The sequence below is a fragment of the Xiphias gladius genome, chromosome 7, assembly GCF_016859285.1.
Source record: "Xiphias gladius isolate SHS-SW01 ecotype Sanya breed wild chromosome 7, ASM1685928v1, whole genome shotgun sequence".
Lineage (NCBI taxonomy): Eukaryota > Metazoa > Chordata > Actinopteri > Istiophoriformes > Xiphiidae > Xiphias > Xiphias gladius.
In genome coordinates this window covers 12,852,860-12,878,732 of record NC_053406.1, presented here as the reverse complement: position 1 = coordinate 12,878,732, position 25,873 = coordinate 12,852,860, and the positions used below count along the sequence as shown (strand labels likewise).

Genomic DNA, 25,873 nt, shown 5'->3' with positions numbered 1-25,873 from the left:
TCAGTACACTTTTTACAGTAGATGAAGACTGAGCAAATGCATGGCCAGTTTATTCCTTCAAATATTTCCATTAACTAGTTCGGTGAAATACGACAAAACAAGTTTTTGGTTGGTTTTGTTTTTGCATTTGGGATACCAGGGACAGGCTCAAATTCGCTTAATTTATTGGATGCCAGCGCACAAGTCATACAGAGTTTTCACCACTCTAGCTAGTCTGCACACCTCCCTGATTTACTCTTCCCTTGGTGGTAGCTGTGTGAATTAGGCTTAAGGTTTAAAGTTAGGCATGCCGTTGTGAGAATAAATGATCAGAGGCTGCGGACTCGATGTTGACAGTGGATGGTAGTCTTACATTTACAGAGAGTTTTATCCAAGAAGAAGAAGAATCCTTTATTGTCCAAGTATTTTTTTTTATACACCGTGAAAATTGACTTCTGCATTTAACCCATCTGTGAGTAGTGACCACACAAGTGCTCAAGGGCACTTCAGCCAGGGATGTTGAGAGAGGATTCAAACCAATGTCCAGCCTGCTTCTCTAACCTCTAGGCCATGGCTGTCTTACAGTGTAAAGTTTATAGTAATATATACTGTAATTGAAAATATTGTATGAAATATAATATCTTTCAAATGTTGTTATATAAGGATAATCTAAGGCTAGTCTACAGGTGATTAATGCAGCACTGAATTTTAATATTTGTAAGAAGACAAACTAAATCTCTATAATCTATTATAATATAATGTATGCATCCGTTATGTTTTAGGATTCTGGTCATTCCTCATCATTAAGCTGCATGTACTGTAATTACATGGTATGTGCACTAATACTCTGGGTTACCTCGAATACGTGTAATACCACCTACCACAGACCACAAATTGACTACCTGAATGATGTAAGCCAGGCAGGTGATGACAGGAGGATTGGACGAAAATACACACCAATACCTCAATTCGGTTTGTGTAACACACGCGCACACACAGCATGGGGTATTTGATGCGACAGTGGGCGTAAAAGATTAATGCAGTGATTTGGAGAAAAAAAAAATCTACATCTTAAAGACAGAGCATTTCATTTAATTATCCTGTGAAGCAAAGATGATTTATTTAGTTTACATGGAGAATGTACAGTGGCCAAAAAGTGGGCAATGTTTTTGTAAAACAAAAGTAATGGGAGAACACAAAGAAACATAAGATTATTGGAAGTAATAGGAGAAATACTAGGAGTAATATTTGGTAATGGCCTATCAGTACTGCTATAGAGGGCATACCATTGTGGAATTTATAATTCTTAATTCTGGTTGCTCTAGCAATTATCATTAAGGAATTTATAGTATGTTGTAATGTCCTTTTGCCTGTCACTGCCACAACCTTTACTTCTCTACAAGATGTGATGCTCATGCTGTTTGCCCAATAAGTGACTAGGAATAACTTTAGGTTAGGACTTGTTGGTCAAAATGGCAAGGTTTCTAGTTATAGCCATTTTGTGTATTTTGCCTGTGTGGAGGGGGGATATAGAATAGCATAGAACTGTGTCAAATGTGGTAATTCTTTCTCCCAAAACCCATGTTGTAACCAACTTAAGAAGTGTTTCACGATAAAAACATTCACAAATCCATCATAGGACAATGATTGCTGACAGTGATCAATCCAACCATTCATGCTCTTACTGTCGGTGTTACTGCATTCAGTTCACCATGCCGCTGCAGTAATAACGGTGTCGCTAGAGAGAAAAACACATCAGTCAGCCAGCTGAATTGACTATTGAGTGGCTGCAGACTGACTGCAGGATAGAAGAGCTTCTGCTCAAAATATCAACAAATATCAACAACAATGTTGACACTAAGCCCAAATGTATAGATCAGGAAAACAACCAGTTATGGCTGTTGATAAGCTGTGTAACACCATAACAAGTGATAGTGTCATTTCAAAAGATCTGCTAAGGTCTCTTCCCACATAGACTGGAGGAGGCTTTGCTCCATTTCTGGTGCACATACATCATGAGGTTTGTAGAATATCATGTTTGTTATGAAGTCAATTCTGGCTATGCTAAAATGTCTTACTCAACCAATATTCCAAATATGTAGCATGGATTTATCAACAATATAAATACTATGTATGAACACCATTTAATTGCCAATATCCTGTGAATGGTGAATTTTTAGGTACTGAGGGTGAAAAGTTAGAAGAAAAAATATGCAGTGTTTCCCTGTAAACTGCAACCACACTTAAAACACACACACACACACACACACACACACACACACACACACACACACACACACACACACACACACACACACACACACACACACACACACACACACACACAGATGCAATTATTTAAGCATGCAGCAGACAGCCACAGTGGATGCATCTGTAATCAGAACGAGCCAACAAGTGTAAACATGTGTTAATGTTTCTGATTGGGCTGTGTTATTATTGTATATCTACCCTGTGTGTGTCAGTGTGCGTGTGAGCGTGTGTTTTGATCGTGTCAAATGTGGCATGACTTTCTAATCACATGTTGGGCTGCATAGAGCATGTTTCGAAGCGGGGGAAAAATAAACAGAGATGACTGATGACACAGGTACAAACATAAAAACAATCCACCCAGCTGGTGTTTAAAGTAACTCTTTCACATTTAGGAAAAGCTGGTCTGGAAAAGTCAGAGATTAGGGCTGATCAGAGCATAGAAGTCAAATAAAGGCAAATCTAAATTTTCTCCTGTCCTCATTTAAAGCTCGTGGATGAACATTTGACCTGGTTAATAAACCAGATATGCAAGTCGAGGGGCTGTGACTGGTGTTAACATGATGTTAGTGAGATGTGTTTTAAGTTATGGCTGTCTCTTGTGTTTTTCCATTTGGCACTGATTTATGACATTGATCTTTACAAAACTCTTACCTGTTATTTCATCTTAATAATCTGGTAGGATTCTTCCATGGTTCATTCACTGCTATTTGTACTGGAAACCTATGGGTTAAGTGAGTTAATGTGGGGATTCAAAATGGCAAAATTGAAACATTATACACCACTGAAAAATATGACTGCAAAGTCAAGATTGGAGTATTACCAGCCTGCATGAATGAAACTCTGAACTAATTCCAGTGGCACGTGGTATCCAGTCCCCTCATCCATTGATGAGGGGACTGGATATGAATGATGCTGTTTCATATCTGAGCAAACATGAAGCTCAGTCAGAGCAACGTCAACCATCGCTTTGCTGACTCCAAGCTGCCGGCTACATCAAAGTAGCATCCCACTCCCTTAGAAGTACCACAGATTCAAGTATTTGTCAGGAAAAGAAAAAAACCTTTATGTTTTCCAGCTGGCCAGAGAGACATAACAAAGTCTGGTCTTTGACACCACAGTAAATCACTTTAGGGCTCAGCATAAAACTTGTTCTCCCTGCAGTGGTTGAGGACTAATTTGTTTTTTTAAACCTAAAGACCCAAAACAACATATTAAACCACCTATCTCTCCAAAACAAACTCAAGTGTCTGAACAATCCACAGTTGAGACTATAATTCTCTTTGGTGTCAGTAATGGGGATCAAATGTAAATTAGGGTCTTCTGCAAATGTGTATTCTTAATTAAGCAATCATCCTCTTCAAATCAGTCTTACAGGAACTAAAACAAACAAGACTGTAGGCACAGCAGTGGGTTGGCTAAATGCTAACATTTGCATTCTAACATGCTCAGTTATAGTTCGACATACACGATTAAGAAATGCGCTCTTTTGTTTTCTGACGGAGAGTTAGGTGAAAGGATCGACACCACGCTCATATCTGTGCATTAAATAAGGCTAAATCAAGCAACTGGTTAGCTAAGCATTAAAAAACAGGGGGAAACAGCTAGTCTGGCTCTGTCCTGTGAATGGTGAATTTAGAGTTTCTTTAGTCCATACACAAAACAAAATGAAAAACAGAGGCACTGGCACATAGATTTTGTTACCTTTGGACTGAGTCATGCTAGCTATTCCATATTTCCAGTCTTTATGCTAAGCAAAGCTACGCTAACCAGCTGCTGGCTGTAGCCTTACATGGGAATGGTATCAATCATCTCTGCTCTCTGCCAAAAAGTAAACAAGAGTATTTCCCAAAATTTGAACTGTTGGTTCAAGATCTTGCCTGTTGTCACGCAAAATCTTAATGTCTGTACTTGCCACATTTATGCACATGAACATACTGTCTGTCACATAGCCAACTGGCTTGTGAAAAGCAGATGATGTTTACCATGGCCACCACGTGTTAATATTTGCTAATTACTTATAAAGTAAGACTACCTTCCAGTGTCAAATAAATTAATAGCTGAGGCTGGGAATGTTGTTATTTTTGCTGGTATTTGGTCATAAAACAATGTATTGGGTAAATTGAAATTTAGACCTGATAGTAGAGCTAGATGAAATTTCAAGGGGATCACCAAAGTTATTATAATTCATCCTGACGAGGCCACGAATATCTGTATAATTAATAATATAATTTCATGACATTACATCCAATAGTTGTGAACATGTTTTTCAATCTAGAACCAAAACTGGTGGACTGACCAACATTTACACTTTTAGAGTCATGTCACTAGTATGGCTAAAAAGCTAATGAGCAGATTGCTAGAGTCAGGTTTTTTCACTTTCGCAGTCCTACCTACATAGTTTCTTCGTTTAATTGCATTATATAAAATGCATTATGAGATTCATTCAAACACAGAGCATTTTTTATGGCTGTAACTGTCATGGTACAAAAAAAATGGTATCCCTTTTTGTAACAATGGTTGAAAAGCAGGAGCTTAAAAAAAAATTATGCAGCCTTGGCACTAAAGCTAATTTTAAAATGTTCTCTTCCTCCTCCTCCTCCTCTACAAAAAAACCTTGCTCTTACCCTTAACAGCAGGCTGAGCTGGGTCTCATCTCTCACCTCACTCTAAACTCTTAGTCTGATGCCCAAAGCACTCATGCCTCCATCCCACATGTTGAAAAAACAAAACAAAAACAAAAACCCAGCAGTAAACCTGAGGCAACTAAAAATGGCTTCTCTGTGAGGAAAGCCTGTGTGACTCCAGTCTGACCCTGCTGCCTCCTGTCTACTCTTTCACTGCTGAAGAGAATGCAAGATTTAAGACGGTGAGGAGGCAAACTAATTCACTCCAGCTGGAGGCAATGACTGGGTGTGTGTGTGTGTGTGTTTTCAAGCTCTTTTGCACATGCTCACCTACACACACTTAACTGACTGCACTTTCTCTGACATACCGTCTATACTTAGTTCTGTCTCTCACATACAAACAACGGAGCTCCATGGAAGTACGATCAGTGGTGTGAAAATAATAAGGCATAGGGATGGAGGCAGAAAAAAAGAGAGGATGGCAAAAAACTAAACAACAAACAAAAAAACTGATAGAAAGAAAGAGGGTTACCTGACATGAAGACGAGCAGTATGTGTGCAGGTCAGTGTCAGATTGCAGGTCCTTGTTATTGTGTGTGTTTGGGTTTGACACAATCCAGATGAAGTCAAGTGTCAGGGTCACATGTGTGAGTTCACAGAAGTTCAGATAATTGTATTTAATTTGGATTTTATACAATAAAAAATTTAGCAACCAATAATTTCCTCTTCCTGCTGTCAGGTTGAAGGTTCCAGCTGTTTTGAATTAGAATTGATTGCCTGGTTTCTATTCAAATTTAATTACAAATTCACATTAGTTTTGGCAGTGGGATAACTCATTGATCTTGGCTTCACTTCATGTTTTCATGTATGTGTTCACCTCAGGGAAGGGAATCAGGAGTGTTTAATGTCACAAACGTGGTGCATACATATTTTTTGACCTCTAACTTCCTATGATAGCCAGTGTGTGTGTACAGGTGAGAAAGGCTTATGATTATAGGTTGTGATTAGTAACAATGTGATGCAAAAAGAAACGTGCAGACTGACACTAGCTCTACATGCAGTCCTCGAGAGAGAAAGGGAGGATGGAGGAGAAATAAACTGCAAAGAAAAAGAGAGAGAGAGAGAGAGAGAGAGAGCAAACTAAATAGTCAATGGTCAACTAAATATCCTCAACTAAAAGAGATACACTACTAGATGGAGAGATAAAGATAAAGCGAAAAAAAGGAAAGAAAGATACAAGATGGCATAGATAACATGGAAGGATAAAGAAAGGAGAAAACGAATGCATGATAAGATTGGGGGTAATTTTTTAACATTAAGCTATACAGGGAAGAAGAGAAAGACAGAGGCAGACACAAGCATCTCTCACACACAGTCAACAAATACATGCACATATAGGGTTGGGCATTATAGTTGAAATCAATATATCAATATTCCTAAGAAAGTCTTTCTGATGATCAATATAGGTAACAATTAGGCAAATTAATGCAAAATCACATGTAAAAAAAATGAAATTGAAGTTGCAATGAAAAGTATTCCACTGTTATGCTTCACATAATAAAAAAAATGTCTTCAAATATGTAAAACAAAAGCTTTCATCAACTCTTTTTTTCTGTTTTTAATTATATTTTGCTTGAAATGAATAACTGGGACGGCAGGATTTTGTAAAAGGATAACAAAACATGATCCTGATCTGAAATATCACTGAATACTGATGGTTAATATTGAATTATTGTCCGGCTCTATGCACATGCACAGTTGAGACAGGAAGAAGGAAAGTACACATGGGGAAGAGTGAGAGGAGAATTGAAAGATCAAAAATTTACAACCAAGTGTAAAATAGTTATTGGATGCTTTATCATTCGCTTTGTATTAAACTCACAAAAACTGCAAGAAAAACTGGGCTAAAGAAAGAAGAGAAAAAAAGAAAAAGCACTTGAAAGGAAAAATGACTTTGTTAAGCGAGATATCCATCTTCAATACAGTTATAAAAGGGAATTATTAGTGTTTCCTTCACCAACAGACCTGCATAGACATTGCCGTTTTTAATCTTTATTTGATCCTTGTATCCCGTGACTGCATAGAGATTTGATTAACAGAAATTCATCACCAGCTATTAATCTGTGAATTAAGCATTACTTATCGTACATGTTTTACATTAAGTACACACTCTGTATTACAGATGCATTATCTGCATACTTTTGTATTTTGAAGGACAGCTTTATCTTACTTTAAACAAAAACTCAATATATTGTAGGGGGGATGTTAATGAAATTCAGAGGAAATTACTCTATTGATTAAGGTTAAATGTTTGGATGCACTGCACAGTATGTTTGTGTACATGTATCAAGTGTGTACAGGTTTTGTTTTATCTGAAATGAGGATCTAAAGATACAGGGTATCAGATGCTGTTTAGATTCTGAAATCCTCTGAGACAAACCTGTGATTTCTGGCTTTATAAATAAACTTGACAGGACTCGACTGGACTTCTGTTGAATGAGAAAGCAGCTTCAGTGTCAGTGTACGTGTGTTTCTTTTTTGGCACTTCTGAAAGGTGTGTGTGTTTGTACGGCAGGTATATGTCAGTGTGAGACAGGTGGTTATCTGGATGTGTGTGTCTCTCTCTGTCTCTGTGGAGCTTCAGCCTTCATCTTGAAGCTGTCCCAGTAGGCGGGGTCTTCCTCTGTCAGAGGTGAGGCCGAGGTGATGAGGTCGCTGAACGACAGCAGCGTAAATGTGGTGGGAGGAGGAAGAGATGAAGGATGGGGCTGACGGGGTAACAGAAAAAGAATGTGTTTATAGAAAGAGACTGTAGTGTCTTATAGTGTGCAACTAATAAATTAATTTTTATTAAGTCTGTTTAACTTTGAAAATGACTGAAATTGGACAAGTTAAAATAAAACCCTGTTTCCTTTTAACCATGAATCCTGAGAAAAGCTCAAAAAGTCAGTCTGAATGCAAGCAACCGTCAAATGCTCAACATGTAAACGCTTTGTGTCCTTACTGCAGAGTCTGGTCTGTCTGCTGGTCCGAGTGCCACAGCAACATGATGGTCAACATCCAGCAAGCTCTCCTGCAGAAACACAAACATACGCATATAGAAGCAACCACATCAGCACATGCAAATACAGTATGTAGCTGGCATATCTAAATATGCCAGGTACATACTAAATACAAAGATCACCTTTATGCTCATTCAAATTCATACACGATATGATGAAAATGGCATGTGCATCCTTATCAGACGTTCTTTCATACATCAACCCAGCATGCGTCCTCTCGTGCATAAGCTCTTGAATATATGAATGTGAATATCCAAATGTTGTGTCTGTTTGCATGATTTCTAAGGAGCGCGAGTGAAAGTGCAGTCAGATAACCACTTTGTTTACAAGTCACACATCGCTTCCCAAGCAAAAATGGTGTCTGTGAAACCAGGAAACATCAAGCATACATGTATTCATTGAAAAATGTCACTGTAGGGGATGTAGAAATAAATCCATTCTAGAGTATATATGATTAATACATGTGGCAAAAGCAGATGCATATCCAGTATTGCAGCTTTGCTTATATGAAGCTATACAGATTTTTAACACTGTTGGCCTCCCTCCCTTCACATAAAACATGCTACGGTTGCATTCACATTTTAAACGACACACACATTTCTCAGCATGCTCACAGCCACTATTAATCCAGTCCTGTTGAGGCTTAATTTTCCTACAAACATCCATTCAAAGGCTTTTTTTGGTTCGGGATTGTGTCCAATAAGTAACTTGTACTCCAAATGCAAATGGTGCGTTTCTTTTGTTGTTGCCTTTAATACTGGCAAAATACACTTGGACAGTAAAAGCCAAAAGCTGAATGTGTATATGTGGGAGTAACAGGTGGTGGTGTGTGTGTGTGGTAGGGAGTTACAAACAAAATGGCAGAGAGTGACGTAGGGAGAGAAATATCACCAGGAGCTGTATTTAAATTTGACTTTTTTTTGGGTCATTTTGCTGATAATAAAGAGGAGAGTACTGGTGTTGTTGCAGTCTGTTTTAATTGTGTGTGTGTGTCGAGTTTATTAGGTCCCTCTGCGCATGTATCTCAAAGCCTGCGGGAGTGACATCACCAGAGCTCAGCAGGAAGTAATAAGTCTCATAGCTGTTCGGATCCAGCCAATCAGCTTGCAGTGAACCAGAGGACATGAGGTCAACAGCAGTGCTGCTCATCTCATCTTTCTGGTAAGAGCTCAGAGTGTGTCTTATTGTATATCAGACAAATCCAAGAAATCGATTCACTTCAAGTTCATTTGACCTCTCGAGGTCACTGCAATCATTCACTGATCACAAATAATGATGCTTACTGCTGCTGTAAGCGACATACAAAGAGGTGGCCTGCTACACGGAGGTGTGTAGTGCAGTCTGGTGCGTGTGCCTATGTGTTTTTAAATCTTACTGTATTAAGCATCTAAAATATGATATTTTATTTTACCCTTGAACACCTGTCTACAGAATTTCATCTTTTTCTTTAAAAAACAAAAACAAAACACGAGCATAGGCTCATATGCTCTAATGTGTAATGTTATAATTTATTTTAGCCCTCATGGATTTTTCTAGTTTTCAGTGTCGATGCTGTTTTTAGACAGTGGGAAGGTATTTCATGGACGATTAAATGATATGCATTCAGTAACTTCTCTGACTTTTGCTTAGTGTGTGGTTGGTATGTGAATATTGTTGAAGGTAACCTTCTATGTGTAATGAAATAAGATTTCTGTTTATGATGAATACAGGCATTAGTGCTGTAACTAAATGCCAATTTATGCTTCTGCGTTGAATCGATGCTATAGGTATGACGTCGACGCGTACCATATGCCGTAGCCTACGCCATAGCCTGACGTGCAGCTCCTTAGAAATATAACTACACGTCATGGCGACGAAGACTGCAACACCTCTGATTGGTCTGCTGGGTAGCATTTCTCACCCTCTCAATGGCCGGAAAGGCACAGAAAAACTCATCCTCATTCTGCCTTAATGGTCAGTTGTGGTACACATCATCTCCTCTGACGTCTCAGACATGCAGGAAATGCTAATTTATTAAGATTCTGGTATCTGCAAATGTTTTTCATTTTTTCTTGAAAAGTGACTCAAATAATTAAAACAGTTGTAGATTAATATTCTGCTGCTTGACTAATTAATTAATTGACAAATATTTCCAGCTCTATTTGGCATTTTTGCCCTTATTTATCTTTTAGTCTCTTTCTAAACCAGCCATTTGTGCATTTTGTCAAAGCATTTCATTCAACAACTGACCTAATTTTTGTGGATCTCCATTTGGACAATCAATCTAGAAACTATAACATGGAACTGTTGTGAAGCTTATTCATATTATCTGATGAAGGTAATTTAAACTGAAATGTCACATTAAATACATACAAAATAAACAAGCAGTAAAGTACTGTACAGTATGTTGCTGTTACTTCACCCTTGAGTTACAATCTATCGTTAAAAAGAGGACACACGCATTACCATCTACCTGCGATCGATACAAGCGAGCTGTTATTCCCTGGTGTGAAAACACAGACACAAAAACATCATTAGGCCTCCATGACCTCGAGAGGAGAGGAGAGAGAGGTAACATCAGCCTTTTCAAACCAGTGGTAACCTTTTAGCAGTCACTTGTTAAAGGAAGTTTCTGAAAAATGTCTGTTGATATTTGAACTCAACAAACTCCAACCAAATAATCCCACAGTGCAAGCAAACTTGTTTTTTTTTTTTTTTTACATCTTTGTGGCTCTAAAACCCTTCACATGTTTACAGACAAGTGCATGTTACAGAGCAAACCACGAGACAGCAAACTGTGGCTACAGTTGCTGCTGCGAAGCAGAGAGGAGGAGATGGTTTCCCAGAGCCTGCACAAGTCTCCTGCTACCACAGCTAACATCACACCAACAGCATATCTTGGCAAACTAGAAAGTAAGCTGAATGTCAGTGGGCAAGTAGTTCTTCTGACATTTTCTTCTTTGGCTGGTCCTTGGCCATCTCTCCTTCTTGACAATATGCTGCCGTTATGCTGCTGCCGGTTTCTTCTCTGTAGTCCCAATCAATCCTATTCAAAACTCCACACAGTCTGGCAGCATAGGAAGGGTAGACTGCTCCTTCTCTTTGCCCTGGTAATCCTTAAATTGGCACTATCCATTAGCATGTGCCAGATTTACCGTCTCTCCATCCCACTGCCCCCCATCTCCCCTCTTCTTCTTTCCCCCGTCCTGTGCATGAGCACCAGTGCCCCCTGTTGCTGATTGGTTGGAATAGTGTTGTGTGGCTCGGTTTCGAGCCACTTTGTTTGTTTCCTATTTAGAGAGCCACGACTGTTTAGGAACACCGGATTTTTTTTCAGCACACACACAGAATGGACAGCTAGCAGCTATTCACTGAATCTGACAAAAAGCGAATTGGATTAGAAACGCTTACTCCACCTTTATTCCCTCTACCACTGGACATGGAGGAAAGGAGTGGGGGTGGAGGGGAGGAGGGATAGACAGGAAAAACACAAGGGGGAGGAGAGGAGAGGAGGCTGGTACGGTAAAATAAAGGAAAAAGGTGAAGAGACAAGAAAGCTAAGGAGATATTGGAAAAAAAATCGAAGGGAGAAGTGGAGAGGAGGGGGTATGAAGGTGAGGAGAGAAGAGAAGCAGAGCAGAAAAAAGGAGATGAAATGGGAAACAGAAAGGGAGAGGAGTGATGGCAACAGATGATTCTTGTGCTCTGACAGATAGGTGCATTCCTCTAATCTCTTGTCATGGGGTTAGGAGGGCTGGAGGGCCACTTGAGAGCCCCCCCATTGCAATCTCTTGTGTGTCTTTCTCTGTAGGACCACCTGTGATTCACTTTGCAGATGTTTTCCAGGGGGCAGCCACTATGAAACGGAGCACAGAGGACCCCACAGCACCACTGCTTTTAAGCTCATTGGTTTCCCAGAGGCTGCCTCCAGCTGCTGCAATGCATGTTACTATTCTAAAAAATATGCCACAAAACCCATTAATAAAATAAGTAGCTGAATAAAATAATTATAAAACAGCTGACAAAACAATCTTAATACAACATCAACTCAGTAGCTGTCTTAGAGTTTTTCATCGCATCACATGAAGAAGAAGAAGTAGATGTTTAGATTTCCATTCCTCTAAGCACTTGATGGACTTCTTGTCCATGTAGACTTAGAAGCTGAGGGTGAAAGTTCATTCTTTACAGCAGATGACAAAACAACCTGAAGGAGATGCTGTATAAAACTTTAGTAATTTCATCCTTGTACTAAAAGTATTTCTCCTAGCACTTGTTTGGAAATTGTGCTGAAAATCAACATCTGGAAGGGAACAGAGCCCGTTTTGGACACAATTAAAAAAGTGAACACAGAATCCAAATTGAATATCTAAAGTGTGAATAAGCTGACTGCATCTTAAACAAGCTATGACACTAGTAGAAAACACAGAAAATAAAACAGTTTGGCAGAATGCCTTTTAAATCTGGCAACTGATCAGTAGGAGAAAACACTGCAGGCTACTTCCATCACAGACATGTCGCTGTTTCTCTTTGGTATGTGTGCATGCCCACACTTTTTTGAGATGTAGTGACTAAATCATTGTATCCATCTTTGTCATTTGACAGAACATGCACAAGAAAGAAAAGGTCAAGCTTTTTAGGAATCTTTTATAGCTAGTTTTTTGTCTTTTTCACCTGTACTTTTCGCACCTGTCTTCAAACAGACTCACCTCAAATATCCAGTCCTCTTCTTCTTCCTCATCTAGATGCATCTTGGTCTGGCGCAGTGCCCGGTCCTGTGTGAGCGGTTCAGAGGACAGGTGAAACTCCACCCTCTGCAAGTTGAAGCCCAGACCTGTGCCGATGGCTTTGATGAAGCTCTCCTTCAGGGCCTTGGTGGAAAGGGAGCAAACTTGATAAGTTACAAGCAGCAAATCATCCCAGGCACATATAGGAAAAAAAAAAGATGTTTATAATTCTGACAAAGCTGAGAAGGTCTGTGTGTGCCCCTTTGTGTGTGTGTGTTGTACTTTGGCTCAGTAGCACAAAAACTTAAAACTACAACAGATGGGAATCTATGCACACATGTAAGTGTGTATATGTGTGAATGTGTGTCCATCCAAAACCAACCCTGCTCGGTAGCCAATGAACCACAATAACAGTATTACAAGGCTAATTGCTATGGCAACCATCGAGCTCTGCCATTAGTCAACAGTGTGGTGATGATATCAAAGCTTGACGTCTCTGTGCCACCCGCTCAATCTCACAACATCTTTACTTAGCACCCCCATTGCTGTAGCTGTCCATCTCTGTGTGTGTGTGTGTGTGTGTGTGTGTGTGTGTGTGTGTGTGTGTGTGTGTGTGTGTGAGAGTGTGTTTGTGTGTGAGTGTGTGTGTGTGTGCGTGTGTGAGAGTGTGTTTGTGTGTGAGTGTGTGTGTGTGTGCTTTTACAAGAATGAAAAAGAACATGAGAGAAAGACGGAGAAAACAGAAAAAGGAGAAAGAAAGGTGATGCAGATATAGAGGACGACAGAATGTGAAGAAGAGACAGACATGGAGAAAAATGTGACTTGAGAAGAGTTCAGACATGTATGTGTAAAATGTACAAATATGTGTGTGTGTCTCAAAGGACATTTTCTCTCACTATGTTTCCCTCTCAGACACACACACACACACACAAACCAAAAGACTGGCCATGGGGCCCAGCTCTGATGCAATGTGACGACAAGGTAGTATGGTTGCCATGGTTACCCAGTGGCGGTAGAACGCGGCGAGCTGCTGGTGTTCTGAGCTAGCTGATTGGATGACGCTCCACTCGTACGCTGTAAACTGACGAGTCATGATGCGGAAAAACTCCGGCACAGAGCTGTTACCTGGAGGGGAAGAAAGAGGGAGAAGAGAGAGGGAAGAGGAAATAGACAGGAAGATGAGGACAGAAGGGAAGGAAAGGAGGGAGATGAAGGGAAAGCAATGTGAGATGAGAGGAAGATGGAGGAAGGCGTCAGATGCAAAACAGAAGCAATCTTAAGATTATTCCAAGAACACTAAATTTTCGAGATTTAGTGTGGACTGCGTCCTTTCTGAGAAATGTCTCATACCACACACACACACACACACACACACACACACACACACACACACACACACACACACACACACACACACACACACACACAGGCCTACAGCTTTTACATCTACAAGACAACAGTGACCCCTTAAGGTCAATTTGGGAAATAAGGAAGCAAAACCATATCTCTATTTTGGACTAATGCTGATTATAACTGTTTTTAATTAGCCTCAGTGTTTACGTAAATGTAAGATAATAAGGTGTGGTGATTTTTGTAACAGAATTTGCTCTAACTATCTCACTGTCATCCCTTTTTTACATTTTCTTCCCACAGCTGACCTTACTCTCCAAGACAATCTCATGTTGCCAACTATTTTACTGTAGCTGTTCACTATTGCCCTTCTCCCCAGACATAGTTCTGCAAGTGACTTCCAATGTCCCGAGGAGGAGGCTTGTTTTTTTAATTTAGAAGAAGAGTGTACCTGAAGAAAGAAACAACAGATTTTCAATGAAAGGCCACTTTAGTGAGCCTGTTCATTCAGCTCTAAAGAGGAAGTCATTTAACTCTAGAACTATACTTGTTTCTCTGTGACTGGAAAAAATATCTGTAGTCAGCTTGTGTAAATTCACACCTCATGCAAAACTACATAGGTTCAGCTATTTTGTCCTTTATAACCAGTGAAATATACAAAGATCTTGATGTATCTGCACATACTGATTGATATTATTAGCGCTGCATTAACTGTTCACCTCAGCATTTACCTGGCATGGTGATCTTCATAATATCCACTCCCACCTGCGCCCCCTGCTCTGCAGCGAGCACAGCATAGTCTCCCTGGTGGGACAGGTTGAAACTCCAGGCCAGACCTGAATCTGAACTCACCTGGGTGCAGACAGCAAGACGGGAGATGGAAGATATTGCAATAGTAAATATTTGTAATTATACGACAAAAAACATGGGTATCAGAGAACTACTTTTGTTTGTTCTGACATCTCCAACTTAGCCTTTCCACTGAGTTGTGTGAAGTTCTACATCGAAAAACAGAAAACTAAGTCAAAAAGTCCACTATAATTTAATTAAAATAAATGATCTATGTCTTAAGCTTAAAATTACCAATGTACAGGTTACATCTTATGTAATTCTATTCATACTGCACAGAAAGTACAGCAAGTAAAAAAAAAAAAATCAGATACCAGCTTTTGAGGAAATATGAATAAAATCATTCACATAACATCTAGAATAGTTTCCAGTGGATGGAGTGGTGCAGCCATAAAAACATGAAGTCTTGGGTTTAAAATTTCACTCAATATACACATCATTTAGCTTCAATGAAGAGCTGGAGGAACGTGATACAGAGTGTATATGTAAATATGGTAACACTTGAAGTCCATATGCTTAGCATTTATGAGAACTACAGCTGCAATCAGAAATATTCAACGCCCCAAAGATTTTAAGGATTTATCCATTAAAGTTTTCTCAAAGAGCAAGATTCTGCTTCGGATGACTTCTTTATGAGTTGAGTGATACATAAAATCAACAGAGAAAATGCATGATGTAGTATTTGTTTGTAACAGTATATTTTGTTAAGATCGCCATGTCACAATTATTCAACCCCTATATAATATTGTTGTTTTCAAAGCTGTCTGACAGTTTTTAAGGCCTAAAGTGGAGTTGAAACGTAATTGAGCCTTTGGGAACTCTATAATGATCCTTCATTTGTTTCAGCTGTGATGCGTAATATAAACCCCACCCATGATGATATTCAAGGTGAGTTGCAATCATGGGAAAGACAAAGGAGCTTCCACAAAAGCTGCGAGACGAGATTAGATCATCACACCTGAAGGGCCTTGGGTATAAGAAGATTTCCAAAAAATTTAATATTCCAAGAGACACAATTGGGAGCATTATAAGGAAGTTTAAAACTTGTGGAACAGCTGCAAACCTGCCTGGCTGTGGAAGAAAGCCCAACATTTCATCAAGGGCCCTTAGCAACTTAGTCAGAACAACTAAGAGAAACCCCCATGTGATTGCAAGACACTTACAGGATGACCTGATGAAGGCTGGTACACGTGCTTCCGCGTCAACTATAAGACGTGCACTGAATAAACAAGGACTTCATGGCTGGACTCCAAGACGCACTTTACTCTTGACCACAAGGAACATCAAAAGTCGACTAGACTATGCCAGGTGGAATTTGGATAAGACTACAGAGTTTTGGGAGGCAGTTCTATGGACTGATGAAACCAAACTGGAACTGTTTGGACATATGGACCAGCGGTATGTCTGGCGTGCGAAAGGCCAGGCTTATGACCAGAAGAATACCATCCCCACGGTCGAGCATGGAGGTGGGTCGTTGATGATGTGGGGGTGTTTTTCGGCGGCAGGAACTGGCAATCTTGATCGTTTACCTGGCATCATGGATTCCCAGAAATACCAGGCCATTTTAAAGAGGAACCTGATGTCTTCTGTTGACAAATTAAACCTTGGTGATCACTGGATTTTTCCAGCATCATGATGATGATGATGATGATGATGATGATGATGATGATGATCCCAAGCACACCTCCAAGTCAACCAAAGCTTGGTTGAGAAAAAGATCCTGGAACGTCCTGGAGTGGCCTTCTCAGTCACCGGATTTAAATCCGATTGGAAAATCTTGGGTGGGATTTAAAAAAGGCAGTGGCAGCACGGAAGCCATCAAACATCACTGAGCTAGAGGCTTTTGCACGTGAAGAATGGGCAAAGATTCAGATCGAGAGGTGTAAGAAGCTTGTCAGCACTTACCGAAAATGTTGGTTAGAAGTTATAAAAGCTAAAGGATGTGCCACAAAGTACTGAAGCTGGGGGTTGAATAATACTGCACATGCACATGTGTTAAGAGTTACATTTTTCATTTGAACTTCAAACTTAAGTCAACTTCTGCTGTCAAAATAACTCATGTATCAATAAATATTTTTTGTTGTTAGGTTTTTTGTCATTTATTGTCATTCTCTTTCATCCACATCACTAATATCTTTTGAGGTGAGGGGATTGAATATTTCTAATTGCAACTGCATATAATAGGCTATATTACTATAATGTGGTTATAAGCAAAAATAGACATTTTAAGTATGTACAGTATTTATAAACAATTATGTATCCTATAAGGACATATTTTATACTATTTCTATTATAAGTATTTTAAATGATCATTTATTATCAGCCTCCACATATGGGTGCCCAGGCGACACACCAATAAGCACATAACAATAAACACTTAAAAATCGTAGTGTTAAAACTAAATTTATACTGCCTATAAAGGCTAAATGAGGGAGTTAAAGTGTGGTGTTATAGTGTGAATAATATGATTAAAGGTACTAAGCATCCACGTTTCCCCCTTGATGCACTGCAGTTATTGTAGCAGGTTATCATTGAAGGAGAACAGACAGCACCATATACTGAGGTAAACTGCTATAATTTAAGACTGATATGATTTATGGAAACATATAAAAATTAAGTATGATTAACCTTCAGTGGTGCTGCCAGGTAAGGTTTCCCTCTGGGAGATCGCTCCAGTCTGATCTCTGACCAGGGGACCCCCATCCTCTCAAAGACAAACCTCCTCAGCAACAACCTGCCAGCCTGACGGGGTAACAGACAGAGAGACAGTGAATTACTCATGGTTATCTTGATGTGACGAAAGGAGAAGGTGACAGAAAGTTTACTGTCGGACTCACCATGGCTGATTTCGCATCCTTAGCAAACATAAACTGACCGATCCTGTCTTTCTCCTCTTTCTGGATGCAGCGGGCAGCGAACAGCCAGTCGCCCCTGCTGGGTGTCCACGACCCACAGCGAAAAGCCCAGCGGACGGAACCCATCTCCTTACCTCTGTAACACCCTGTCACCTGGACTCCCCCACAACTTCAGGCTGCTCAAAAACTCTTAGTGAGCTAACGTTAGCATCGCGCGTTAGCATGTAGGGGTTTGACCGAAACCAAAACCCTGGAAAAGTTCTTTGTCAGGCTTTCAGGGTTTTGCAGGGGAGCGCCACAGCAGCGGTTGAGTGAGGGCTGCTCATTAAAACACTGGAAGCAGACTCTGTTTACATTTTGGATTTGACAGCAGGGCACACACTAGAAGGAGTCCAGCGAGAGTAAATGTCGTCATAAATGGGCGCGGTGGAGGATCGACCAATAGGAGCGAGCGACTAACGACACTTTCAACTGCTCTCAGGAATATTACAGAAACCATCAAGCCGCCTTGAAGTAGTGGGAACTGCCGTGACTAAACTGCGGAGTTCACATGGCCGAGATGTGATATTTAAGAAGAAAATGTCTGAAGTTATCTGAAAACCGTGTAAGTATAGTATCTCAACCAGTCGACCTTAAGGAATCACCTAGCGTGCACTTATGAATAAGTATATCCCTTGTCCTCTGTAACTGTGTGGCAAAAGTAGCGACATGTTGCTTGAAAAAATAAAACAGCCTAAATTGCAGGCCTAGTCCAAATGATTTTTCTCGACTAGCACCTGACTGGTCTGCACAACTTCAACTTCGAAATTCTCAGTGTCCGAGGCGTCTTGAAAGCATCATGAAAATTACAGTGCTCCGGTGTTGTTTTGACTGCGGTACGTCTGTGTGCTCAAGGTGAGTTGTTTTCACGATATATCAGAGAAAATGCTCCACTGGAGTTGGTGGGAGGATAGGCGACACACAAGACTCCATTACATTTTTTGACCGTGATGATGAAAATGTGTTGCGCTCGTCCGGTTAGAAAAATAAGAATCTCGTAGCCCAATATCGCTTCAAAATAAAAACGCTATTTTAATTAGAAATATTTGGGAGATACATGAGGGCATTACCTAGAAGCACAGATTAAATGTAGGTATATTGTCTACATGTAGGTCAACAGAAGAAACGTACATGCCAGATACACTTACAATAAATGTCTCTATGTACACTGAATATTTTTAGTATATTTTACATAATATATGTATTAGACATTGCTTAGTGTTTAGTCGAGCCAAAAGGGAGAGAAAAGAACCACGTTGCTGGTTACAGTGCTGCAGAGGAAATTGGTACATCAGCAGTATTTCTTTGCTGGCAACTGTGAGCATCTGCAAATTCACCATGTTTACTTACAACCTAAAACTCTGCATTTCTCTTTATTGACAAGTATTTTAGTTAATAAGGGACCCCTCACTCAAAAATGAATGAATAAATAAAAAAAGATTTTGCTTTACTGCGACCCATAAGAAGAGCATCTCTATGCCACCAGTGATCTACCATAAAATGAGTTTTCCCCATAACTAAAACGCACCACATGAAAACAATTTCCAAGCAAAACAAAGTGAGACAGTAAGTCACTACACTTAATATTATATACTATGTGCTTTATCTACTTTATATTGGCATTCTTTTTCTCTGTGCTGTCATTCGGCTACTGCTTCTTCTGTCAATGACAGCTGTTGCATGTATGTTTGGCCTGGAAGAGGATAGACTGTAATTCATCTGTGGTTTCTCCCTTTTTTCACATTAAAGGTTTTTTAATGAATGTGAACATTAACTACTCTCTGTTTTACCTGCAGCAAGACTGCAGAGCCATTTCAGCCTGTGATGCTTCTCTACCTCTGTAAACTCACCTGGCAGCAGTCCAGTCCAGAAAATAAAGGTGGAAAACCCTGCAAATCTTGCCATAGTCTGTGGCCTTAGCCACGTCAGATCAGGGCCTCATCAAGGCAGGAAGTGAACCCTCCACTCAAACTTGGAAAAAAGAAAAAAAGAGGGCTTTTGATGATTTACTCCCCCAGCCCACCTGGTGTGACCTCTACAGCTACCCTCACTTATTTCCATAACTCCAAGTCTCACATGTCGGTACATAGCCTCTAGTGTAACAGCTGGGATCAGTCTCTGAGGTGGGAAACTTCACAGGGACTGTTGGAGCCACAGAGGAATTCCTCCCTGATGAAGACTGTTGTACTTTTGAAGGGAAGTTATGCTGCTAAACATGGACTAACCTTTACAACAGACATCCACACTTTTCTCCCTCTGAGGACTGTCACCCCTTTACTCTTACCTGTCTCTCTTGCCAGCCCTGTTTCGACTGTCCCTCTCTCTTCCTCCTTTATCTTTCTATTTCTCCTTCCATACCTACACCTCTCTCTTTTTGTTGCTCTTTTTTCCCCAATTATTTCTCCTTGTCTCTCTGTTTTTCTCTGTGTATTTCTGGGGTTTTCTGTAACCTCCTTGTTGCCAAGCTGGATTTCCTGCAGGTGAAACATCTGAAGAGAAAGAGGAAGAGCAACTACACTGTGCGAGAAACACAGACTCTCATCAGTGAGATCCACAAGAGGAGGGATGTGTTGTTCTCCAGACAGCAGGTGTATATTTTCTCTGATCATTTTCTATGATCTCTGTCCTCTGAAGCGTGAGCCAAGTTGAACAGATCAGTAGCAGAGAGAACAGCAGCACAGACCAATTAGCTAACTCCCCTGTCCTATCTAATTAGCAGCTTTCTTCGCTTCTGTACCCTCTCGTAACCTCAAAGTTAAATGTGCAAATTGAGTTTTTAAACTAGCTGTTTAATGTAAGTCTCAGTGAGTGTACTCACTCATTACTGACAGAAAAAGCTGCACTCATGTTTTTTCAAATTTATTTTATATATATATATATATATATATATATATATATATATATATATATATATATATATATATATATATATATATATATATATATATATATATATGAGAGAATATCACAAATTTGTCTGAGGAGGTTTTTACACAGTCAGCTGATGTGGTAATCTAAAAAGCAAGTGACAACTAAAAGATTAACACATTACAAGTCAGAGGAAGAGTAAAGCTATACTGATCAGTTGCCCAGGTTGATATATTGGCTGGTATTAGCAGATACACTGCAATTAACATATATACCGGCCGTAAGTAACATGAAGATGCAGCACAGTAATACCAAGATATGTTGATATGAAGCAGTGTCTTGATTATCTCCTCTGTCGAGCAGAAGGCACTGACACAGTGTTTTTTTCAGCCACAAAATGTCCTGCATATCACACACCTTGTTCACAGTTTTTCTACAAAAAAAATTGTTGTGTTTATGACAAAAATACTATCGATTGATATATAATTAGATTTTTTATCTGTATCAAAATCCAGTATTGGTTGGGCTATACACCAGAGGATAGTTTTGTGTTAGAGACTTAGTAGCTTTGTACTGTTTAATGGATAACTGGCATTTCCATTATTTTGACAGGAGTCTGCATTGCTCACACTATTCCACAGTCCCACAAAAACCTCTTCATTTATCACAACACTACACCACCATCAAAACTCCTTGTTAGAATTGTTAGAATAAAACTATGTAATTGTTTGCTCTTGTTCTGCTTCTCTTCTCTGTGTCTGGACAGAACACAGCCATTAATGAGCTGAAGAGACAGGCATGGGAGGAAGTGGCCCGAGGTGTCAATTCACTGGGGGAGGGTGAGCTACGAACTGCTGCTGAGGTGGGATTATTTCTGTGTTCAAATCACACTTTTATTATCTTCTAGTCCTTATTTCTTAGTGTTCCTTCAGTATAATAAAAAGCTCACCCCCTGTAATCTCTTAACCGCTGGTTCTTTAACTTTCCTGTCTCCTCTACAGGTGAAGCGACGCTACCTGGACTGGCGTGCACTGATGAAGAGAAAACAGCTTCAGGCTGAGCTCTCTCTTTCCTCTTCCTCAGCATTGTCTTTTGCCCTGAAGACGGAGTACAATCAGTCTTCCCCTGAGCACGATGCAGCTTCTCTGGGATCAGGGTGTGACCAGCTGCTTGACCTTTCGGGCCTCCCAAAGGACTGTCATTGCGACTGGCCAGAGCTGGTGGCTCTCAGCGAGCCGAGCGGTCAAGCCACGATGGCACCGCCAGGCACAAAGATGGAGTACGACGTCAGTGAATACAGAGTAAGAAACAGAAACACATAATCGAGTAGTACCTATGTGTGTACAATAACAATACAAGACTGAAGCTTTGTCCTTACACCCTACAGATTCCCTTTATATGTTAGATATTCTGATTAAACCTTAGAGTCTATTAAATAAATTTCCATGTAAATGAGGACAAAATGATTTTCTCAAACACCTTCATGCTTTCTGATACAGATCTTATGTTAAAGCCACTCTTGATATGAGAAGACAAGTACTAATTAGCTTAATTAATGTCCTCATCAGCAGAGGTAGTTATGTTTAATATTTCACAGTGATTATGCAACACATTATGTAGCTCAAGTGGCTCTTACTAATTCGTTTTTTTGATTGGGCTCATAGGTTCACAAGGTAGAGATTAAATTAAATTAACGATGTGTTAATTGATTATTATTTAATTAAAATTTGACATTTAAATGTGAATTTTTTGTGATTGTATTAAATGTCTGACTTTCTTGTCCTATTTGTCCTTTTATTACTATCACAATAATTCCCTTAAAAAAATCTTCCACCTTATTTCTTAACAGTGTTATTAAAGAGTACCCAGTCTATTGAAATTCTTTATATGATCAGCCAGACAATCTGCAGTAGTATTAGAGGTGGTTTTGTGTGTCAGACCACAACATTGTCAGCTCGTCACATGAAAGTACGATATAAGTTGGAGTGCCATTCTCGCATGGTGTAAATCACTTAGGAGACAAACGTCTATACAAGCCAACCTGAGATACTACCTTAAAGTGACTCCAAAAAATATCATATGATAAAGATAAAAGATAACACATAAATAAGCTCATAATTGTATTCAGTGACAGTAGTATAAAAACTGCACAACATTCCGTGCATCATATATAGACAAGATCGAAGCTGCAGAAGCATACATATTCAGGTTTTTCGTCTCTTGTATGGGTCCAGCCTACATTTCCCATAAAGCATCTTGATCGTATCTTTCTTCATCTTTTGTCAGGGTTATTTTCTCAGACTTTGGAAAGCTCCCCCCAGAGCCACATTACACAGCTTTTCTCACAAATTGGGTAGCAGTACTTCTCATGACGTGTAAACTGAACTTCTCATGTAAAATGGGTGGACTGTCCCTTTAATGATGTCACTCTCTCCCTCTAGCTCGATGGCGATGGTGATGTGGGAGATGGAGATGGGGAAATAGATGAAGATGAGATTCCCTCCCTCCTCAGTGACATTGAGTCTCGTGGCGAGGGGCATGCTGGTGATGTTTATTCCCACAACGGCTTGGGTGTGCTCAGCACCTCCAAGGCTCCGACCTCCGCCAGCAACAGAGACCTGCCGCTGGCTGCTGGCCTGATGGGAGTGCCGCCTCATGCGCTGGGAGGACTCACCAATCATGAAAACATGGGTGCAGGGTTTCTGGTTGCTGTTGAGAAACAGCGACTGGAGCTGGAAAAACAACGCCTGGCCATGGAAACTGAACGCCTGGCAGTGGAGAAAGAGCGGCTGGTAGTGGAAAAGGAGCGACTTCGTCAGATGGAGGTAGAGAGGGAACGACTACAGCTGGAGAGAGAGAGGTTACAGGTGGAGAGGGAGAGGCTGAGGCTTTTGCTCCTCAGCCAATCAGACCACATCGACTCCTCTTTTAACCTGCTCCCACAACAAGGCCCGCCCTCGTCCTCCACGCTTTCTTTATCCTGTATTTATGATGGACAGAGGGAGAGAGAGAAGGAAGGTAAAGGGTGGATGTCAGTGGTGGATCTGGAGACAGAGAGGCTAAAACTGGAGAAGGAGAGACTGCAGCTGGAGAAAGAGAGACTGCAGTTCTTCAAATTTGAGGCAGGCAGACTGCAGATTGAGAGAGAACTCCTCCAGGTGGAGAAAGAGAGAATGCAGCTGCACAAAGATTATCAGAGCCACTAAGAAGAAAACTGATAAGAGAGAGAAAGTGGAGGTCTGAAAGTGATGAATAAATTCAATTTTCACCATCTTCTATGGCGTTTTTAAAACTGAAAAGAACACAGCATTTGCCCTAATCAACCGTAATTTCATACACATATATCCTTAAAGAAGGTTTGAGCCACTTAAACGATCATTACTGTTTATAATTTGGCCAAGGAGAAGATAGAGATTGAGGGCTGGCATAGTTATGACCATCTTGGTGAAGCAGTGCCTTATGATGTCTTCATATAGTGGGGGACAGCACAGGAAAAAAATGCCATGATAATATATCTAGGATCTGTTTGGCGCACAGAGCTGGTTATTAGCTGAACATATAAGAGGTTTGAGCAGATGCTCATGGCCCCATCCAAATACACTAATGCACAAAATGTGCAGTATAGAACATTAAATGCTGGGATATCAATGCAACACTTCCTTAGTAGTGTAGAAATGTTTTATAATGGTATATATGAAAGTATGGGATTATGATCTCCTACTCCATTTATGCATCAAATCTGTGCCAATAATTTCTTGCATGGGTGCTTGCCTATAAAATTTAGCTTCCAACATTGAAAAAACAAAAGCACACAACTGTTATTTGTACGGAGAGATTTTTTATGCTATTTATCTTTTGCTGTCAAGTGCTTGTGTTAAATATACTTTTCATGGAAATAGTTGTGACTTTGTACATTTGTCCGCCATTTTTAAACTGATATTTCTCCTTTGCTATTTTTCACAGCAGAAATCTTCGCTTTGTCATAGCAGGAAAAGCACAAGTGTGTTACTGATAACATTAACAGTGACTCTCTTCTATTTAAGTGTCCCAGCAAAGCCATGAGAATGTGACAGTAAAGACCCTGAAACTGAAGCAGCTAATAATTTTATTATTTACATCTCTGCTTTTCCTACTGTGACATGTGTGAAAATGTCTTCTGTGAAAAAGGCCTATTAAGGTTTGACTTTTGAAATTAAGATTAGAGGACTTGGAAAAGAACCTGAAGATCTGCAGTGAGCAGCTACTGGATGTTGAGAGAACTATAGTGAATTATGGGTATGTTTTCTCCAGCTTTTATTTTAAGCTCTGTTTTGTTATAAACATACTGTTAAGTGTTACTGGCTTCTGGAAACTTTATTCTGCTGCTGTGTACTGAGGGTTATATCCTCCAATAGAATTAAAAACAACTCTTCTCCATAATACAATACCCTTTGGTTATTTAGTAACAGTTATCCCTTTTACATGTTTGTCCTGAGTTAAAACCAGTGTGTCTCTTTAAAGACCTCATGACCTGAACAGGAATTCTATGTTACTAAGTTGGTAAGTAATCTTTGTTGAGACAAAAATAAGTGACTTACAGACAAATTTTGTAATGATCAGAGCTGAATAAAATCTGCGTTACACATTCAAGACCTAAAGTACTGCTTTTGACGACCAACCTCTGTGGTCTCTCTCTTGCCTTCATGTTCTCAGCAGGGCCTTGGAAGAAAAATGGCAAAAGAGAATAAGACAATAGTCCTTTTTTTTGTCTCTGCTGTATTGATGCTGCTAAGGAAGCCCGTCAGGGGTTCCCAGATCAATGCAGGCAAATAAGAGAGAGAGACAAACATTAAAAATCACTTTGAGAGCATAACACTGATGCGCTACACAAACCCTGTAACCCTAAGGAGTCAACTTTTGAGGATTTCAGTAAAACTTACAAGCTTTTCTTGCAATTCAGGTTTAAATGTTTTAATACATGTCCCAATTACTTTAAAACATGGACACACTTTTTATTGTAAAAACTGAAAAACTGGACACACAGTCTCTTAACTGAACAGAGACACTAAAGCTGTCCAGTTTGAGATGACAAAGAAACATCTAAATCCATAACGTCTAAAATCACCTGACCTCCTACACAAACACAGACAACTGACTCAAAGCAGGTGGATCGAATCACAGAGACTAGTTTATTTTACCATCTAAGGGTTATTTTGTTGTCTGCCTGTGAGATGAAAGACCCTTCTCTAGCGCTGTCTGGATTTAGAATAGATGAGAAAATCCACCGTGTTCCT

The 25,873-nt window shown here is 39.9% G+C and overlaps 2 protein-coding genes and 2 long non-coding RNA genes across 6 annotated transcripts; 2 read left to right on the top strand and 2 right to left on the bottom strand.

Annotated features, from left to right (window-relative positions):
- Nucleotides 1-1,113: 1,113 nt before the first annotated feature.
- Nucleotides 1,114-5,578, bottom strand: LOC120792377. Of its 2 annotated transcripts, none has more exons than XR_005707798.1 (3): nucleotides 5,407-5,578; nucleotides 2,902-2,970; nucleotides 1,114-1,717 (listed from the first exon to the last, which is right to left on the bottom strand). It is a non-coding gene; the product is annotated as an uncharacterized LOC120792377 (long non-coding RNA). The 2 variants fall into 2 exon arrangements; XR_005707799.1 differs by lacking the exon at nucleotides 5,407-5,578 and adding an exon at nucleotides 4,875-5,072.
- A 608-nt stretch (nucleotides 5,579-6,186) lies between these two features.
- Nucleotides 6,187-18,127, bottom strand: aasdhppt (aminoadipate-semialdehyde dehydrogenase-phosphopantetheinyl transferase). Its single transcript, XM_040130745.1, has 7 exons — nucleotides 17,676-18,127; nucleotides 17,467-17,580; nucleotides 14,721-14,841; nucleotides 13,643-13,764; nucleotides 12,622-12,783; nucleotides 7,879-7,947; nucleotides 6,187-7,642 (listed from the first exon to the last, which is right to left on the bottom strand). Exons 1-7 carry the CDS (start codon nucleotides 17,817-17,819, stop codon nucleotides 7,475-7,477), a joined length of 900 nt encoding a protein of 299 aa, XP_039986679.1. The 5' UTR covers nucleotides 17,820-18,127; the 3' UTR covers nucleotides 6,187-7,474.
- On the top strand, nucleotides 18,094-19,697 carry LOC120791901. 2 transcript variants are annotated; one of them, XR_005707754.1, is made up of 3 exons: nucleotides 18,094-18,297; nucleotides 18,467-18,587; nucleotides 19,529-19,697. It is a non-coding gene; the product is annotated as an uncharacterized LOC120791901 (long non-coding RNA). The 2 variants fall into 2 exon arrangements; XR_005707753.1 differs by having other exon boundaries at nucleotides 18,094-18,587.
- Nucleotides 19,698-19,948: 251 nt separating this feature from the next.
- Nucleotides 19,949-25,200, top strand: msantd4 (Myb/SANT-like DNA-binding domain containing 4 with coiled-coils; the record flags this gene model as incomplete). The annotated part of the gene is made up of 4 exons (XM_040131249.1): nucleotides 19,949-20,320; nucleotides 21,367-21,462; nucleotides 21,602-21,901; nucleotides 23,042-25,200. Coding segments are annotated over 4 exons (1,533 nt in total), but the record flags the coding sequence as incomplete, so codon positions are not given.
- Nucleotides 25,201-25,873: the final 673 nt, after the last annotated feature.

Coding starts and splice junctions, on each gene's coding strand:
- aasdhppt (XM_040130745.1), bottom strand. CDS start 17,819: ATGGGTTCCGTCCGCTGGGCTTTTCGCTGTGGGTCGTGGACACCCAGC. Junction 12,784..13,642: donor CCGCGTTCTACCGCCACTGG/GTAACCATGGCA, acceptor CTTTCCACCAAG/GCCCTGAAGGAGAGCTTCAT. Junction 7,643..7,878: donor CAGACAGACCAGACTCTGCA/GTAAGGACACAA, acceptor TTACCCCGTCAG/CCCCATCCTTCATCTCTTCC.